General features: G+C 35.1%; 1 protein-coding gene across 2 annotated transcripts in view; it reads left to right on the top strand.

The window, feature by feature from the left end:
* The window catches only part of EPHA6 (EPH receptor A6), a 941,742-nt gene that overhangs the window by 633,136 nt on the left and 287,851 nt on the right, over positions 1-20,755 (top strand). Inside the window, exons 1-2 of one of the 2 annotated variants that reach the window (XM_023216077.2) lie at positions 11,906-11,945; positions 20,490-20,598. In XM_023216077.2, coding sequence (XP_023071845.2) covers positions 11,906-11,945; positions 20,490-20,598 — 149 coding nt within the window. Of the gene's footprint in view, positions 1-11,905; positions 11,946-20,489; positions 20,599-20,755 lie in introns of those variants that run through there. The other variant, XM_023216075.3, reaches the window with a different exon arrangement.

Genomic DNA, 20,755 nt, shown 5'->3' with positions numbered 1-20,755 from the left:
AAAGAAAAAAAAATACTAAAATATTAAATATTAGCATTAAAATACTAAAGAACAGTATGTTGCCTGCCAGGTCAAAAAGAAAAAAAAATACTAAAATATTAAATATTAGCATTAAAATACTAAAGAACAGTATGTTGCCTACCAGTTCAAAAAGAAAGAATCGGATAATTTTATTTGCCATAGATAAGCAATATTGCTTGCTTTATTTTGAGTAACAAGCTATAACTGGCTTGAGTCATGAAAAAACGTAATATATGCGAGTCTAACTACAAATTAATTGTTAATTCTAAATTTGGGGGGCATTTTAGGTAGGGTAAAATGACAATTTTGTTGTTAACACATTTTCTTCCTTAAACTCTTTTATAGAAACCTCCATTATGTTTGATCCGGTCTGTTGAAGCACAGTCTGTACTGTTTCAATTACTTAGGATGAAATTAGCTACATCATTATTAACACCAACCAGAAATTTTGGAATGATTATTAATGGTAGCGCATGAAGCAGAAAGAGGACCAGCTGACCCTGGTGGAGTAATAAAAAAGTTAATTAATCAAGCAGGAGGCAGATTTCATATTTATGAGTCTACCCAGAGGAGGACAAATTCCAGTATATAAGACTTTAATTTAAAGTAATCTCCAATCAATAGCACACTTTCAACATTGGCAGCCGTAGCCATCTAAATGCAAACATCAGTAGAAAAGAGGAATTTTCTAGCAATTAGGGTGTCTGAATATAAAGTGGCCTGTCCTATAAGGTAACGAAGGCCCCTCATAATAAGAATTTGTGCTGAAGCTAATTGGGAACCTGTTTAGCATGTGATAAAAGAAATCCCTGCTTTGTTTAGAAGGTTGTGATACAAGTTTAATGTAAGTTCAAACATTGAGATTTCATAACAACATATTTGTGACTTCTAATTATGTTCCAAGCACTTTTTAAAAATCTTTTCTGGTTACCAAAACACTTATAGCCTTTGCAGAAGATACTATTATGCCAATTGTACAGATCAAGAAAGTAAAGCATAATAAAGTATAGTAACCTAACAGTACCCACAGGTAGTAAGCATTGGAATGGGATTATTATGGCATTAGGCCCTTTTCATACTAATGCTTAGAACCAAAGTTGAGTTCCCTTTCTGCCCATTCAGTACTTTCACTTTTCTTATTCACCTAGTCATTACTTATAATTTTCTACATGATTATTTTTTTATTATTACCTCCAATTCGTCACCCTCTCTTAATTACTTACATTTTGCCTTAGCATAATGTGTCTTTGAATATAAGCAGATTTTCAGAAGACTATTTATAAATCTCAATGCATCAAGTTCACAGTGGTGTGCAGTGTTTTAATGCATATTTCTGGATTAATATACACATGGTAGACCAAGTATAACACTCCAAAGAGGCAAAATAAAGCAGTTAGTATTATTTACTTAAATATGCAGGGTCTTGATGAAGAGTCACTGTTTGCACAGAAAGTGGAAGTCTCCCTTTAAGAGAGACTGAATCGACAAAAATTTAAAAAAAGATATTTTATTTCAATTATTCCTAGATCAAATAAGGATTTTAAATGATAAGAACCAGGCTTAGGTACCGTAAGACAGATTGAAGGCCTTAATATGAAAAATATTAAAGATCATAACTTTGCTAAATGAGCTGGAAAGAAAATCATTAACTATTAACAGGTACTTAGATGTTGTAAAATGTGCATATCAAAGGGCAGTGTTACAGTGTAGCTCATTTAAAACAAAAGTAACAAATAACAGTAGATGTATTTCTTAATACAGAAAGCAAGCTTATTTTTAAGGTAGTAACACATAGCAATGTATGTAAAATATTATTTCTTTGGTATATAAACCATCAACCCTTGACTGGAAGTTTTTACAAGATCAGGGAACATTTCTTTTGTTTCTTTTTTTAAAAGATTCTCATTTGTGTATGCTGTGTGAATTTGTTCTCTTAGCACGTTTCAGGTAGTCAATACAGTATTATTAACTATGGTCGCCATGCTGTACCTTAGATTCTTAGAACTTATTCATCTTATCACTGAAGACTTGCACTCTTTGACTAATATTTCCCCTTTTCTTTCTTATTTTTGTACCTCTTATATTGCTTTGCATGCACCTGGCAAATAGAAGGCATTTAATTAATTTCATATGAATTAATATTATCCAATAAATACACAATACTCGGTATTTGTAAATACTCAACGTTGCTTCAAACACATTACATGTATTTTATTATTCTACCTATATATTTTTAGTATTTTATTTTTGTTTATTTTGTACATATATTACTAACAAGCAGTCTGCTGAATGCTAAGGAAACAAAGGAGATAATATATGGTCTCTGTCTTTAGGAAGCTTATCGCTGAACCACACTAGAGATAAGAGAGTTCCTGATTTATGTCATTCCCAAAGTCTGATTTTAATTTGACTTGATATGAGATGGATTTTTTTTTTTCTATCAGCCATCATATAAATTGCTTGAATTTTTCTTTCAAGCTATTTGACTTTACAACCTTGAATTCTTAAAGAGAGCAAAAAATGATCCTTAGGTATTTCAAATTGCCCCAAATTTAGTGAAAAATATATTCTCTATGTAACACTTAAAGAGTTAGAGCCATTCTTCAGACTACACAAATCAGCTTTATTGACTTATATTTTGATGTGGCTTTTCAAAAGTCGTATTTTAGTTGTCAGAAAAACATCAAGGGCAGAGTGAAGAAAACCTAATTTCTCATTATATTAACAGCAATATGGAGGCCTACCCAGAATTGCTGGTATGATTCTTCATTGTGGTTGACCTCTCACCCTCATCTGTTGCATGGCCATGCACTAAGCTCAAGTAGGAAATAGGAGTATGGTGTCGTTCAGTAAGTACTGATAGAATGGTGTTTGAAAGCATTAGGGGAGCTCTAGCTGGTTGTAGAGTATCATAGTGATGATGTATAAATATGGTTCTTACAGGCAAAGGGTAGAAATACATGATGCTGAGACGAAGCTGTCCTTTGGAAGCCACAGGCTGGAAGGATGACATAGCATGGGGTTTTGGTTCCTGTTGTAATTGTATGCCCTGGTCAAATTCTATCCACGTGATAATCCATTATTTTTCAGAGCTGAAAAAAAATCTGAGAATTGAAAGAAAGAGTTGTAGAAATGTCCAAGTCAGGTTAAAAGTATTTCATACAAAATATATGAATATTAAATATTATATGTTTGTGTCAAAACATAAAAGCATAGTTGGAAAAAATTTAATTTGCCTGGTGCCACTCTTCAATAAAAAACATTTTAAATTATCTAATGTAACGTCTACTAAATTTGTATTAGCCCAATGCAAAACAGCTGTTTGTGCTTTATTTCACCATCAAGTCACAGTACTGAATGGACAAATATTTATAAAATAAACCCAGCCAGTTCTACAAAGGCCTGTATGAAGAATTAAGAAGCAGCTTAAGTATTCATGTTACACTTTACTTTTTCAAGGGAAACAGTAGTTCCTTTGAAATTTAAATTGAGTAACAAGAATTCTTGGCAAAATTGCAGGAGTACTTTAAAAGATTTAGCTGTGTGTGCACAAACCCAAGCATGACATGTGTGAGCACATTACTGTACTATAAAGATAGGCAAAGGAGCAGAATATGGCAATCTTACTGCTAGATATAAAATAGCTGATTCACATCTAACTGATTTTCATATTCTCTTATGCTTCTGGAAAACAGCATTCATTTAAAAATTCTCTTGCACTACAGTTTTTTTAAATTAGTTATCTTATATTTGCTGGATGCATAATCAGTAAGCAGACTAAATAATTTTGTCAACAAATAATTTTGGCAATTCCATCAACAATAAACATGGCAATATTACTGAATTTAGCACACGTGTGTGTGTATATATATATATATATGTACATACATACACACGTTCATATATATAATACATATATTCTGCATTCGTATACACTTCCTATTCCCATTTTGAGATAAAGGAATGAAATTATCATTACTTTAAATATTGTTACATAAGTTGTTACCCTTGGAAGTAAAAAGAATTTGTTTTAAAATTTGGTATAGTTTGCATTAAATTTAATATGAGGGAGAAAGAGAAGGGCACTTGAGTGGAAACAGTAAAAGCTAAAGTAAGCAGAAGAATGTTTAATTGTTCAACTAGTTCATTCACCCATTTACTTGATCAAAACATTAATAAATGGGCCAGATATAGATGTAGGCACTGGGGATTCAAAAACAAAAAGGATAAACCAATTCCCTGCTTTCACAACAGCTAGTGAGAAGTTCAGAATATTAAACAAGATTCCAGTAGAGGGTAATACGTGTTGTAGAAGGGAGCACAAGGAGAAAAATGCAAACAAATGTGTCAAGGAAAGCTGCCACAAGGTAATGTCTTAAAGGAAACTTGAAGGTTAAGTCAAACTTGGCCATGAAAGTAGGGGTGCAGTGAGGGTGGAGGGACCAGATGAGAGAATTGGGGAGCTTTTGTTCTCTTTAGACAGAGAGACCAGTGTGTGTGCAGGTGTAGAGATCAAAGAGAGCATGGAGCTTTCTAGTAATTGGAAGAATGTCAGTATAGCTCAAACTGTGCTTTTCAAAGTGTGAGCCCTGTGCCAAAGGCATCAGCAACACCTGGGAACACACCAGAAATGCACATTTTTCAGACCTCCGACTAGACCCACTAAGTCAGAAACTCTGGGGGTGGGACCCAGCATTCTGTGTCCATAAGCCCTCCTGATTATTTGGCTGCAAGCTCTAGTTGGAGAACCAGTGTCATCCTCAAATAGCACAAGATCAGCAGCAAGGAATGGTGGGGATGATGATCTCAGTACAAGAAACACAAGACGTGTGGCTAGTGAGGACCGTGCAATGCCATCCTTACCTGGCTTCTGAGGCTCAGATTTCCTAGGTTTTGATTTTTCTTCCAGCTGTATGCAGTTTTGGAAACAGGCAAGCCAGTCACAGTAAGCTTCCCATAACTGACGTCCCTGAAACCATTGAGAACACATCTAATTATTTCCTCACCTTCATTTGACCACACTACAAATAAAACCTTCTAAATATCTTTTTTCATTGGCACTCCTATAGCTCTCATAACTTCCAAATTCCCTAGACTATTTTAGCCTTGAAAAATTCACCTACTGAAGGTGCTAGAACCTTGGGAATCATCAATTTAAATTCTAATACATGCTCACTCTCTGCCAGCAGGTAAGCCTGCATATGTCTCCCTGACAGTTCATATTTGGTCTGTGGACTTTCTGAAAACACAGTAAATTATGACCTGCTCACCAGAACCTTTTGAGAAAACTGAAGCTAAGCCATCCCAAGTCAAACCTTCCAAGAAAATCTAGACATTAAGTTATCTGGGAAACTTAGTGAATCTAGATAGCATAGGGGTAATGGTGATATATTAGCAGAGGGAAGTTAGACACCAAAACTAACATGTCATGCAAAGGCACTTGTCTCAGGCTCAGTTGCATAGTTGTACATTCGAATTGGTGAAAGAAAAAATGCTACATTCAATTAGGCATCATAGAACTTGGTTTCTTGGCTCATGAGGATTCTCCTCCTTAGATCCATAAATGAAGTAAAGTAAACATGCTATACTATCTTCCTTTGCTCTAAAAATGCAAAACTCTCCAGGTATTGGGACCTAAGGAAGGCAATGTAGTTGATTTATGTTTTGGTTTCCTTGTGGGAAAACTAGAAATTTATTCATTTGTATGTAGAGTCATTCATTCAAAAATATTCTTGAGAACCCTTTCTGTACATACTCAGGCTATAGTAGAAATAGACAAAAGTCCCTGCTGTCCTGGAGCTTATATTCTAGAGAGATGAGAAAGACAATAAACAAACAATAAGCCAAACATTTTATATTTAGAGGTGTGGTGTATTGCCTAGATTTCCCCTTCAGGACCCAACTAGTGGTAGTTCTGCCTGCTGAAAGCTCATAGTTGAAGGCTCATAGCTGCAGACATTGTCCCTCACCAAAAGAAGCTGGATGCCCCAGGGTCATGCCCTCTTCCTGGGGACAGTCAGAATCCAAGACTCCTCAATGTGATGTACAAAGACCCATGCCCATTGTGTCAATTCAAGACAACCCAGAAGACCACCGCAGCTCCAGCACTCCTTGGGGTCCGCTGAGGTCTTTGTAGCTACCACATGTCAAGTCAACAGCTGCATCTTTCCATGGGCTTCCTGCACTCCCACATGTTTATGCTGAGGTCACTCCCCAGAAAACATGCTGCAAGCCAAGCTCCATTGAAGAATCTGTGTCCCAGTAAACCCCATCTAAGACAGATAATAAGAGATAGTCTGGTGAAGAGTAAAGCTGAGAAGGAGGATAGGGAGTATCTGCCTCCTAATGTGAGAAAAGTACTCACTGCAGTATCTGACACAAGTAACACGTGATCATTCAAAGTTAACTATCACCATAATCCTAATTGTTACTCCAGACTAGACAACTGGCAAAAACTTCAGGGAGGATGACCTTACTTTGGCCTTGAAGAAAAGGAAGAACTTATCCAAGCAGAAATAAGAAAGAAAATTTTTATGTTAGCAACTGATTCATGCAATTCAACTTGACAGGTATTTCACAGGTAAATAGACGGCAAAAGAGAATTAGCAAAGAGGAATTTTGTGTAAAAGTTCAAGCTTTGTACTTCCTTAAACTTGGATTTAAATTTTGACTTGATCACATCCCAAATATGGGACTTTGAATAAGTCAGTTAACCACTCTGTGCCTCAGTTTCCACATCTGGAAAATGGATATAAGGATACCACCTACTTTCTGAGGTTCCCGTGAGTATACAGTGATTCAGTGCTTGTAAAGTACTTAACAACAGAAGAGTATCCAGCTATCATGCAGTTAGAGCTCAATACATGATTATTAATACTGATATTATTGTTACTAGTTTTCAATCTTAAATTCCATTCTAACAGCTTCAAAATTGTATTGAAAATGTTCTTTACCTTCTTGCATATAGATACTATATAAAAGCAATCAAATCATTTGCTTATTCCCCTGATATTTTAGTTTTTATACCCATGAATTTACTATTAAGATAATTGGCTAGTTTTGGTGTTAGTTTTTGTTTAATTTATGTAGGTGACATAAAAGGAGGAGCAGAATTCCCCAAGGTATGTTGACCTCCCAGGGCTTAAGCACCGGACAATTTGACTCAGCCGAAGAAACTATGTTTTGACTTCTGAGATACCAAATCTTAGTGAGCACAGTAGGCAAGTCAGGGGGCCTCCATCAGGCCCGTTCCAGCAATATCACCTTGTAGATCCAGAACCATTGTCTCTACTGTTTCTATGGTAATCAAATTGCTTAGAAGTTGGCCTACTTTTCTTTTCAATACTTAACACATCAAATGTCTCAATACAAACAGACAACATAGGACAGCGGTTAGAAGCTCGAACTCAGGATTTGAACTATCTGTGAGTAAATTCTGGTTCTGTCCTTTCTAATGATGTGACCATGTGCAAGTTAATTAGCCTTTTTGTGCCTCAGTTTCTCCATCTATTAAATGGAGGTAATAATACTACCATTTCATGTGATTATTTTGAAGACTAAATAAGTTAACATATATGTTTAGAACTATGGAGAACACATAAAAGCTCTCAAAGGTGTTTTTTAATATGATCATTACTACCCTTCTTCTGAGGGAAACTCCGCTGAGTTCAGTATGATTTTTTGGACCATCCTGTGCTGTGAATCAGCTGCTACTCACCTATATAAAGAAAAAAGGAAATAATAAAAAAGAAGAAGAATGTAATTCTGGCAAAAGACCTTTTGTAGGACAGCCTCTGTGGAATCCTCCTCTGTTTTCAAGTGGAAATGAGAAGACTTATGTACCATAGCCACATACTCCACTGTAAGTTTTTTTTTTTTTTTTTTCAGACAGAGTCTCGCTCTGTCGCCCAGGCTGGAGTGCAGTGGCCGGATCTCAGCTCACTGCAAGCTCCGCCTCCCGGGTTTACGCCATTCTCCTGCCTCAGCCTCCCAAGTAGCTGGGACTACAAGCGCCCGCCACCTCGCCCGGCTAGTTTTTTGTATTTTTTAGTAGAGATGGGGTTTCACCGTGTTTGCCAGGATGGTCTCGATCTCCTGACCTCGTGATCCGCCCGTCTCGGCCTCCCAAAGTGCTGGGATTACAGGCTTGAGCCACCGCACCCGGCCTGTAAGTTTTTTACAATTAAAATAATAGCCACCTCATGAATTTCCTTGCACAAAAATAAGCAACTTACCCAAAATCCAGCTTAGCTATATATTGAAAATGATATTTTTGGCTCAGAATAGATATTAGGTATGTTATCACTTCTTGAATATAAACACAGAATATCTTGCTTGAGGAAGAATTTTACTCTTCAAATTATTGAATAGACACAGTTTTGAGAATATTTGAACTTGAATAAAATCACTTTTTTTTTTTTTTTACTGAGCATAATAACTGAAAAAAAGGCTACTCCATTATTTTCTAAGTTACTCCAAGTTATCTGAGAGACAAACAGAGCACCAAGTAGGAACACACCAAAAAGACTTGGGGCTTTCTAATTACCTTTGGCATGTGCCCCTTTTTCTGTCACATTCTGTGCTGCAGCTCAAAATGCCTTTGAATCCTTGGGAATCTTTGACAACTACTTATTGTTTAACAGAATAGTCTCAAATATATATATATATATTATATATATATAATTTAAGTTATTAATGTCACTCAATAGAGATAAGAGAAATACAATAGTCCAACTTTTGTGTTTTAAACAGAAAACAATGAATGTTTTAAGCAGTACGTAGTACGACTTTCCCCATATATATAATAACATATCTAAATTGGTCTTAATTTTTTATAAGGATGCTTTCTCAGAGGACTTAACAGAGAAACAGTGATTTTTTTATCTGCATTTCTCTTCTTCCTAAGAGCATTTGAGGCAGTTTTAAATATATGCGCAAAATGTTTAATGGATTAGAACTAAAATAGAAAATTAGGTCCATACGCACAAGAGGGAACAAAGTGTCATTCTGATAATGATTACTAGAGATGCACATGTATGTGCATAGAGAAGAGAAAAGTTATCGTACACTCACGAAGCACAAATGATCTAAGAAAGATGTATAGAGGCTGTTGAGGAAAATGGCCTCAAGCAGCTTTTTCAACAAATGCAAAAGTTTTTGTTTGTTTTTACATGACATTTTGTGACTACAACCTTTGATAGAGCCAAGGTAAAGTTTCACTGACTGAACATGATTTTTCCATGGTGGGAGAAAGGAAGGTTACTTAATTCATTCCATGCACACAGACTTTAAAAGATAAATTATACCTAGGAAGTAAATGAAAGGAGTTACCTTTTAAATTTATTTTTTTAAACTTTTGTCTGTTAGGAACTTAAAATTGGAATAATCTAATAGGACGCTTTGATTGCAGATATCACATAAAACATGAGCTCGCTTAAGGAAAGAGGAATGAAGAAATGTCCCAGACTAGGTTTCAAAAAAGACTGGAACAAGAAATTGGAAAATTCTCAAAAAGAAAGCTTTTATTCCTGATGCGCATAGCCACTCATCTCTGTTTTGTGCTCTACCTGTGTCTATGTTCATTTAGGAAAACATGTCTATGGCTTACAAATAAGATTTCCCTTAGTGTCAACTATGCATGAAAATTGCCAAACTGATAAGCTCCGCCTCCCGGGTTCCCGCCATTCTCCTGCCTCAGCCTCCCGAGTAGCTGGGACTACAGGCGCCCACCACCACGCCTGGCTAATTTTTTATATTTTTAGTAGAGATGGGGTTTCACCATGTTAGCCAGGATGGTCTCGAACTCCTGACCTTGTGATCCGCCCTCCTCAGCCTCCCAAAGTGCTGGGATTACAGACGTGAGCCACCGCGCCCGGCTGAGGTTGATCTTTAATGAGTGCTTAAAATGTGAATTTTTTGCTTTCATATCAATAGATGATACAAATGGTACAAAAATATGGTGAAGCAATAGAGAAATCCTTCCACTATAAATGTTGAGAAGCCCAACCAGTAGTTTTGCAAAAGTAAAAATAAAACCTCTCAACGTTTACACTAAAACGGGCTGCAGGCAAAGCAAAGATTGTCCTTAGGAAGCAGACTTGAATCTGCCCCCACCATTAGATATATTCTAGATTGAGAGTTTCAGAGTCCCACACCACGGGATACTGTGAAAAAAGATGATTCTGGCCTGGAAATTTTTCAAAGCAGGTGTTCCAAGTCATCGAAAAGAAACCCGAGAAGTAATGCTCCCATGGAAAAAGTTATATTGAACTGCATAGCTCTGCACTACGCTTTCCTGGATAAGCTATAGAAAAAATATGCTTGTACAAAATGGAAATATCTTGTCTCGTTGTGTGAAGTTTTGATCAATTGCCTTTTGTCTGCCAAAGAAAATGATTTTCGTTTTGATAAAGTTGGTGATGCTCAATTCTTTCTGGCAGCAATAGGGTAGCAGAATTATTTGTATCCTGAAATCAATTCTAGTTTTTGAAAACCACACCCATATCATCAGCATTTCGGAAGATGCTTATCTTTCTATCTGCCATGATGGCAAATACTCAGGTTGTCTAAAACCAGTGTCATATTGTGAAGATACAAGTTAAAAATTAATAAAACACAATACTGTGTTTATATTACATGACAAAGTGAATTGGTATGTCAGGAAATATTCCCTTTCATTTCCGTTTTAGAAAGATATTTACTCCCACATTTGTAGATCCTAATATTAAGCCTCATTTTTTTACTTAACTCAGTTCCCTAGGCAATGAAGTCTAAATTTTATGAAAAAATCAATATGCATAAGTAAACAATCTTATTTTCTTCAAAATAATAGTAGTAAGTAGTAGGGCAATACTGTGCAGAAAACCTTCTTGCTGCTATGGGAGACCTCACACACATGGCTTAAGGAGAAGCAGAGTGTAAATAATTGAAGAGATGCTGAAAAAAATTAATGGAGCCATAGGTTTGTGCTACCATGGGGTTGGCCTTTTTAAAATAGTCTCCCATTGAATCTCTCCAGAATTAATCCTGGTGATTGAGTAGATGTTGTTTGAGGTAAGTAGTTTGGTGTTCTTCAGAACAGGCTTCAAACAATGATCCAAAATCTTCCCTTAGAACTTACTCACTTTCAGGAGATGGTTAAATGAGGTTTGGCGTAAAGCAATGGCAGGTCCTTAAGGAAATATATTTGGGTCCATAACGCTAAGAAAAATTGGCACCTGGCATTGATGGTTAGCCGTGCTTCCATAAATAGTTCTGCTGATGCCAAATAAAGGACAACTGTAGCCTCAAACTTGTTATCATAAACTGTGAAAATTCACTAAAAGTGTTCCACATGAATTTAGCTCCAGTATTTTGGTGATAATTAGTTTATAATTAGATAGGTTTCAGTTAAGCAAATTATCCCACATTCTAACATGCTGTCTTGCTAAACTTGCCAGAAATGTTGTCTGCCCATTTGTTTTCTTTTCCTTTGTTTTTGCATCCATGCAATTTTTATTAAATTGATATATGAGACCCATTAGATATAGGACAGACAGGACTGATTTCCCCCAAAAAATATCCATCTATTAAAGAAAAATAAATTGGAATATCTCCTGGCACATTTGTTAGTCATTCTATAGAAAAAGGTTCCAATCCTGTCCATCCAGTTACCAGGCAAACAGACTTGAGAGACTGTGTTTATCATCAAAATCAAAAGATGATAGTGAAGTTAGATAGAAAATATTCAACTCAAGGAACATAATAAACAATGAGAAGTAACTATACCTAGTTTGGATATATAAAGTCCTGCATCACCCTGCCACATATTAGCATTTACATCGAGTCTAATTATTTCTTCTTGGTTCATTATATTAAATAGGACTCTCCATTTCAAGTGACAAAAATGTACTGGCTTAATGAAAAGTGGGACTTTATTGCCTCAGGTAACTGAAAAGTCAAAGGGGTAGTGTGAGGGTCAGGCCAAATCCAGGCTCTCCAATGATGTCTTTAATAATGTCTCAGTCTCAGTTCTGTTTTCTTCTCTGTTGGGTTTGCCTTCAGTATTCTCATATATTTGCAAGAGTTTATGTCTCTGGTAAAAATGGCAATTTTCAGTAAACTAACATCTATATATACCCTATTCTGGAATCTGAATATTAATAGTAACTTGAGAAAAACTCAAGCATGCTGACTGGAGTCAGTTTCAGTTTAAATTATTATGACCTATTCCTTGCCTATCTCTCCAACTTCCTCGTGCATTTTGGTATGTGTCCCAGGCATATAAAAGTACATATAAAATCCTGAAGATGTTGTGCTAGTTGTATCTTTGTAGTATTTGTGATGTTTCCTCAAGCTATAGTGTCCAGTATCTACTCACCATGTTGGTGACTTGCAGATTTCTTTGAATCATTCCAGATTTAGTTTAAGAATCACCTTCTTTATAACCTTCGTATGATTTTTTCTGTGGAGATTACCACTCTACCCCTCTTGTCCTGTGACCTTCACATATACCTCCATTCTAGCACCAGTGTCTCTCTATTACAACTAAGGTCTGCATCTCTATCTCTCTCACTAAAGAGAAACGCTATGAGGAAATCACACTTTAGTTGTCTTCATCTCCCCAAGCTCTATGTCACAGTGCTTAGCAAATGGTATTTTTGTTTTTGAATGAATAATCAGTTGGTGAATGAGAATTTCCTCAAGAAACTATTTAGATGTTTTCTAAATAATTCTGTTTTTAAAATCAAGTTCATTTTCTTTAAATATTTTTTCTATGAAAAATAGACTCCAAATAAATCTAAGTTTATACAGTTCATACAACTTATGAAATGTGTGATCCCTAATGATTATCAATTTCATTACAAAGCTCTTTATCTCAAACCACAGTAACTGTTATATTAAGAAACTATAACCTCAAGTGCCTAGATATGCTCACCAATGTGCAAATATCCGCTATTAATATTATGGCACATGCTGAATAGTATTTAAAATGGAACATCATTGGTTCCAGGTCAGTGATCCAGGGAAGTTGTGAAATTTGTATGGAAATCCTATTTTACACTGGATCTTAAAAAACTTTTTAAAGGATGAAAGATATATGCATGAAGATATAAATATTCTTTGAGAAAAATGTTCTCAAGACCTATCTCAACTGCCAGTAACAATATGAAATACAGACAATTACAAATTACATCTTTGACATTTAGAATGTTGACCATAGTTTCAGGTGTTTAAATGTCTCAATCATTTTCTTTGTTCTTTGAAATTTGTCACATGAAGCCTACCTGTGGTAAGGCATCTTGACCATTCATTAATGAACACAAGAATCTCTTTTTTTAAAAAAAGTCAGAAAATATTTCATTATGCTACACTATTTGCCTCTGCTTCTGCCGCTCCGTCAAGTTGTACCAAACTCACATTTTCCAATTATCCCTGTGTCATTTGGCATTTTTATCTGACAAGTAAATTGAGGTCATCAGGAAGAGTGAATCTCAAAATCTTTGGTGTTTCAGTGTAGTCACAGTTTGATGTACTGAATTGTATTGTTTCTGGAGAAGTGGCAGAGGAGTAGAAGAAGGCACAGCTGTGAAATCACTTTCTGAGTGGGGGGGGGGGGGAAGTATGATCCCTGCTAAGGGTCTCTGCTTCAACAGAAATGATCCAGGAGGTTTGTGTCCATCCAGCTGAGAAATCAGTAACCAGCTTACTTGAATGGAAAAGACAATCTCTTGCTATTCTCTTTTATTTCTAATCTTACAGCTACTTTTCCTTTGGGTAGAGAGCATCAAATATTGAATGAATGTAAAAGAAAGATGTTAGTATAATACTATGTTGACTTTATTTTCTTTTTTTCAAAGCCTAGGTAGGCATATTTAGGAAAAAAAAAATGACCCACATTATTTTCTATTAATCTATTTCTGAATAAATTATTATTTCTAATCTTATCTTTTCCTTTGAGTAGATAACATCAAATAGTGAATAAATGTAAAAGAAAGATATCAGTATAATACTTTGTTGACTATTTTTACTTTTTTTCAAAGCCTAGGCAGGGATATCTAGGAAAAAGAAATTGACCCACATTATTTTCTATTAATTTACCTCTGTACATACTGATTTACAGCATACAAATATGAAAGGGAATGTAATGTAAAATTACAACATGTTTAAGCGTTTTGACACACACATCAAATAAGTAAACTGTTGTTTAGCCAAGGGCATTTTATCTTTATATTTAGAATGTCATTTTTATCTCTTCTTCACAAACAATACACATGTATTAATACCTATACTATGTATGGCTTATGCTAATCCCTTGTTATATAGAAAGTTGAACCTTATTAGTCTTCCCTTAAGAGGCTTGTAGTAGAGATGAGTCAAAACACTGAAATTCTCAGGAAATAAATCATTTTGGTAATTTAAGTTTTTGGCCAGGGTTTAATCTTAAAAGTATTATCTTTATAACTTTGTAATAGTTTGGAGGCAAACATTTTTTAATCATGCATTCCCAAACTCTTGTCCTTTCAACTAAAACATATTGGACTTATCTCAGTATTTTCTAATTAATATCGAATGATCATATTAATGTATTATTGAGTTATAAAACATAATGAATTATTTGATGCTCCTTGAATTTTGTAGGGCTATTTGATCCTAAACTCCTGGCTCTTGACTGGTATACATTTTGGAATCCTGTGTCAGATTTTCAGTTTTTCCACGTCTTCCATCAGTCTGACTAGCAGTGTGCAATTCTATTCAGCTCTCTCTGTACATGCCTCCCCAACCTATCTTCTAATCTGTTGCCTACTACACTGTTTTATGAACTTGAAAATCAACAAATATGTATGAAGTAGAGCTGTGAGGTGTCAAAGCTATTTTATACTATGTACACCTCAGCCATATCTTTCTAGAGACTCTTTTTTGTTTTTGCCTTGCTTTCTATTGTTCAACTGAATCACATAATTGAGCCTGCTGTCTAGCTGATTTCAAATACATGTGATAATATGGGTACCTGAACTAAGAAAATACAGTGGGAGTTGGAGAGAATGAGAAAGAATCTAAGAAATACTTTAAAATTATAAGGGACAGGACTGATCAACTTGGAAGGTGAAGGAGAGAATTGGATGAGGCCTGAGTCCAAGTTTTCTTGCCTCAACATCTCTGAGAATGGGATACATGGGAAAGGTATGATTTTACCCTGTAGGCAATGGGAAATGTTCTCAATATTTTAAAATATTATTGTGAAGAATAATTATCTGTCCATATAATATGGATGGATTTTGAAGAGATACTGTGCAAAGGCAACCTAATAGCAAATAGTAAAACTAGTCTACTCCTGCAGGGCTAAAGCCTGACGGCAGGCTGTGTCACTGGTAATAAAGGCAAGATGAAAAACTTGACTCTGGACTCGGAGCTGTAGGAAAATGCAAAATCAAAGATAACTCTATGCTTTCAAGTCCATGCGACCAAAATGATAACAGTATCATCCACAAAGTCACAAGTGTATGTTCATCTGGAAGATGTGTTTCCTTAGCTTTCATTTGTATCTCATACTCTTCTGTCTGCATGAGAATGTGGTGTTGAGAATGTGCAGATTAATTAATCTCCATTGTGTTGCTAAATTCTCAGAAAGTTAAGCCAATTCTGATTTCTATACATGACCTGAGAGGAGAATTTTCCTGTATTGGTTGTCCATAAACTTTAAAATTAATTTACTGGGTATCATAAATTCAGGGCTTTGTTGAGATTTGTGCTGTGCTTAAATAAATCATTCTGGTGAAATGATGAAGACGATTTATTTCACTGAGCAGCATTTTTTGTGAGATGCTTTATTTAAAAATTCATGTTAACTACTGTCTTCAATAACTTTAAAAAGATGTTCATAACGGAAAAGAGTTAACTTTAGAATTCTATCCCACAGAAAATGACACAGAATACAAATAACAGATTTTACTTTGAAATGTAAATATAAACTAGAATAATCTTGATTACAGGGAGACAAAATCATATGCCTCCACAGAAGAAAATTCCTTGGTTAAAAATAGCCAAATTGCCTTTCTCTCACACTTTCCTAAAGATATGAAATCTCTTTTTTAAGTATTTAGATTCCAAGTCAAGCATTTCACTTTTTTTTTCTTTAGATGGAAACAAACCACACTTAATAATGTCACCACAACTTATGCCAAGCGCTGTTGCTCAGTCACAATTTCCCAATTCTTTCTGCATAATTGCTTCTTCTTAAGGAAGTGTACTTTTCCCCAAATCATAGAATTAAATACATCATTTTAATATACTTATCTTTGTCCAAGAATACAACCCCGCAATTAAACAAAGGATCATTTCCAATCAGCCAGTCACATATAAATTTTATTTTACACTATGGATTTCAGTGTGGTTCTTTTTAGGGACAAGTTTGCTTTCAACAGATGCTACTTATGTGAGTAAATTATACATTTTTCTCCTACAAAACTAATGAGAAATAAGCTTCTGCTCAGGATTGACAAATATGAATGGATAATGCTATAGACAAGTTTTCATAACAGAAGACATTTATAGCTATGCTGTATTTTCGTGGAATCCATTTGGTAGATAATTTCATGGTTTGCTTATTTGTTTATTTAAGTATCTATTTAAATAAATCAAATTAATGAGATCTCTATCCAAGGAGGTGATCATCCTGTTTCTCCTCTTACTTCTTCCAACACATTACATTTTCCCAAATTCCCTGTCAGCTCACTCACTGCCAGAGGCTGCTTATTCTTTTCCAACACCGTTCAGTTTCCCTTTTGTAACAATAATTACTTTTGTAATTTGTTGCTCAGTGTCTGTCTTCCCCACTGAACTGAAAATCCATGAGCACAGTAGCTGTGTTTTGTTCATCATTGTATACCCTGTGTCTATGTTAGTGCCTAGCGTATACTAGTTGCTCAATAAATATTAATTGAATGAACTAAGAAATTCTCAACCTTAGACTCATATTTCTGAGCTTTAATCCACTCAACTTGGTAAAATGTAGCAGTCTGAATTCCCTAGTAGCTTCTACCTCCCAGAAAGCATTGTCTCCAAGCACACAGATTAATTGGATTTTTCTGATTAGTGTTGGGTACACTCTCTTCACATATATTGTATAGCTACACTGATGGTAAATCTTCCTCACATATCAAGGGAAGGGTGGGAATGTGGATTACTCCTGACCTTTTCTTATCAGAACCATCCAGTGCAAATAATTATTCAACCCATTTACTCAATGGAATATTTACTACCACATAGATTGGACACTGTATTGGTTTCCTACGACTGTTTCAACAAATTATCACTAAGTCAGTGGCTTAAAATAATATATCACAGCTCTGAAGACCAAAAGCATACACCCTCCAGAGGTTCTAAGAGAGACTTCTTCCTTTTCTCTCCTTCCTTCTGGTGTCTTCATTCTTTGGCTTGTGGGTTGCATACCTCCAGTCTCTGCCTTTGTCTTTACATGTGTCTTTACATGGCCTTCTCCTCTTTGGCTTCTCCACTTTTGTCTCTTATAAGGACACTTGTCATTGGATTTGGGACCACCTGGTTAATCCAGGATAATCAAGATTCTTAATTACGCCTGCAAATTCCTTTTTGGAGGGGAGGGGGAAAGGCTGTCACCATTCACCCCACTATGGATATCATAGTGAATATAGTTCCTGCTCTCACTGAATTTGAAATCAAATGGGAAAGATGGATTATCAAATGTAATTTCAATAAAATGTGATGGTTTTATTGGTAGAAATAGTTTACCCTTGACAAGATATGTAACCTTGAGAAAGTAAAATAACTGTTAAAACTAGGAATGATAATAGTGCCTACCCATCAAGACCATTGTGAAGATAATTTTGATAATGAATTGACGCTCATAGTTTCCCATTAAATAAATAATGACTGTTGTTCTTGTTGAAGATGATAATGTTGATGAGGTTTTTATCATCATCCCAGCCTCACAATCTATAGCATTTTACTCCCAGTATAATAGTGTTTCATTAAATACTCTTATTTTCCAATAAGAGTATTTAACATATTTTATTCTCCACAGAGAAGTGTTTATGGTTCCTAAGTTTAAGAAGCAATTATGCAGGAATATGCATTTTTCAAAGGGTCATAACTTAAGATTGTTATCCAATTAAAATTTTAATTAAAACAAAGTTTATAAATGTAATAACAAGTGTGCAAAATGAGACATATTTGTAGAATTAGCAGTTTAGTCAGTAATGATGTATGTCAAACAACACCATTTTTTATAACAAAGTAATCTGACTTTCAAAAGGCACCCAATTACTAAATCTTCCTCTCAATTTTGGACTCAACAAATTATAGCTACCTAACTACTATGAAACTATATGACCCTGATTCAAAATTCTTGAATTATACTATATATTTTACAGATACAACAGTTTTTTTTTTTTTTTTTTTTTTTTTTTTTTTTTTTTTTTTTTTTTTTTGAGGCGGAGTCTTGCTCTGTTGCCCGGACTGGAGTGCAGTGGCCGGATCTCAGCTCACTGCAAGCTCCGCCTCCCGGGTTTACGCCATTCTCCCGCCTCAGCCTCCGAAGTAGCTGGGACTACAGGCGCCAGCCCCCTCGCCCGGCTCGTTTTTTGTATTTTTTAGTAGAGATGGGGTTTCACCGTGTTAGCCAGGATGGTCTCGATCTCCTGACCTCGTGATCTGCCCGTCTCGGCCTCCCAAAGTGCTGGGATTACAGGCTTGAGCCACCGCGCCCGGCCCAGATACAACAGTTTTTAAGTAAATAATGTTTTTTGGGTAAATGCCATCTGCTTTATCTTCAAAAAGATAATGTTTTCTAGAACAACTATTTCTTACATTTTTGTTATTCAATAACTTTCAGTGAGAATATATGACATTTTAGAGCACAACATTAATTCCCATGATATCAGTGCTATTTTGAAGATTAGGAAATTCATTGAAGACCTAATAAAAAACCTTCAGTACATTATTTATTGGATAAGATGCAACTACTTGTCTCTGCACAGATTATGAGCAAAAACTTAACATTGTAGTAGATTGCTTGAAAATGTCTTGATTAAATCATAGTGATTAAATTCTAATTCTAAGATTTAATAAATTTCTCTTACTGAAAACTGAACATAAATGACTTTTGTTTTTATTAACATTTAGACTTTTTTAGAAGTCTCTAAAATGCTATGACTGGTTTCTTACTGACTTGACAGTACTGTTTAAGGCTTAGACATTCTGTTGTAGATATGTCATTTTTATGAGAATGCTATTACTCTGGATATGAATTTGCACATAGTATACTGCATACTTAATTCTCAGAAAAAGATCTACTTCTGTGGAAGCTGTAAAATACTCAAGTTTAATAAATTATTATGTTAGAGACTTCTGCAGTTTGCTTCTCAGTTATATACCTTATTTGATTCAATTTTCTCTAATAACTGATGAGATTAATAGATATTCTTTATTTTCAGTAGTCAAAATAAAAAACAAGTTTAATTTAAGGAACATTAAGAGACTGACTGATTTGGTTTTCTAGAATATTGATGGTTAACTGAATTATTACTACAAGTTATAGTAAAAAAAAAAATGGAGAAATAAGACAAAAACCTGAAAGATTGAATTCTGGTCATAGTTCTATGTGGGCTTCAGCAATTTCTTCAATTTTTTCTGTGCTTCTGTTTTCTTACCTTTATTATTAAGCAATTGCCTATTCCACTCATTAAAAATTTGATTAAAACATTATGAATGAAAAAATTAGAAGTGCTAATAAATTAATTGAAATGATATATGTTAAAAGATTCCTGGAAGATTAGTAAAACATGCAGCTCATATGGTTTTAAGAGACAGTTTTATCAATGAAAGGAACATGTTGCTACCATATATAATCAGGTCTTTTCTTCGAAAAAGGAAGCTTTTAAATATCATTTTTCCAGTTATTGCTGATTAAGCATCTAAGCACCCACTAGGCATATCCTCGTGCTGTGGAGGTGGAATTCCACAATTTTAGTGTGTGGATTAAGCTCTATGAAGTATAAAGAACATCATTCTTAAAAGGAATTATACAGTAGTCTTTCTACTTTGTGAAAACAGATATCAAAACAGTCTATAAAGCCTGGTCTGTTGGCCAAAGTGTTTAAGAGGAAATACGGTGAGCAGTTACATAAAACAGAATTCTTTAGCCCATCTGCTGATTTAGTTTTACAGCACATAATCTTAAAATAAGGGCTACTAAGAATTCATCTACTTTATTGACCTTTTTTGATGAAAGAGGAGAGGTTTATGTTGTGGATTAGGGCCCCAACTCTTCAGCCCTTAGTCAAAACTCATTTATTTGGGGTTTGCTTCATATGTATCAAATACTGAAAAAAAGGCCAAATATACTGGGCTTGGCATTCGTTATTGTATTTTCTAGTATAAATTAAATTGTAAAATGGTTTTAATAGTGAAATGTCACCCAGGGAAATTTTAATGTTGTATCTCTGTTTCAGCTTCTGACATGGCAGCAGAACAAGGACAGATTCTCGTGATAGCCACCGCCGCTGTTGGTGGATTCACTCTCCTCGTCATCCTGACTTTATTCTTCTTGATCACTGGGAGGTAACTGAAACACACCAGACTATTTCTAAGATGAATAACCACTCTTTTTATACACTGCGTATTCAAATGCTTTTAGATATAACAAAGCACACCTGAGGTCGAGAGGGATCCCAGAAGAATCCACTCGGACAGTGAACCATCATTAGTTCTCTGTGTC

The sequence above is a fragment of the Piliocolobus tephrosceles genome, chromosome 2 (genome assembly GCF_002776525.5).
Source record: "Piliocolobus tephrosceles isolate RC106 chromosome 2, ASM277652v3, whole genome shotgun sequence".
Classification (NCBI taxonomy): Eukaryota; Metazoa; Chordata; class Mammalia; order Primates; family Cercopithecidae; genus Piliocolobus; species Piliocolobus tephrosceles.
Note: the sequence above shows the minus strand (reverse complement) of the source record. Positions and strands in the feature narration are given on the sequence as shown.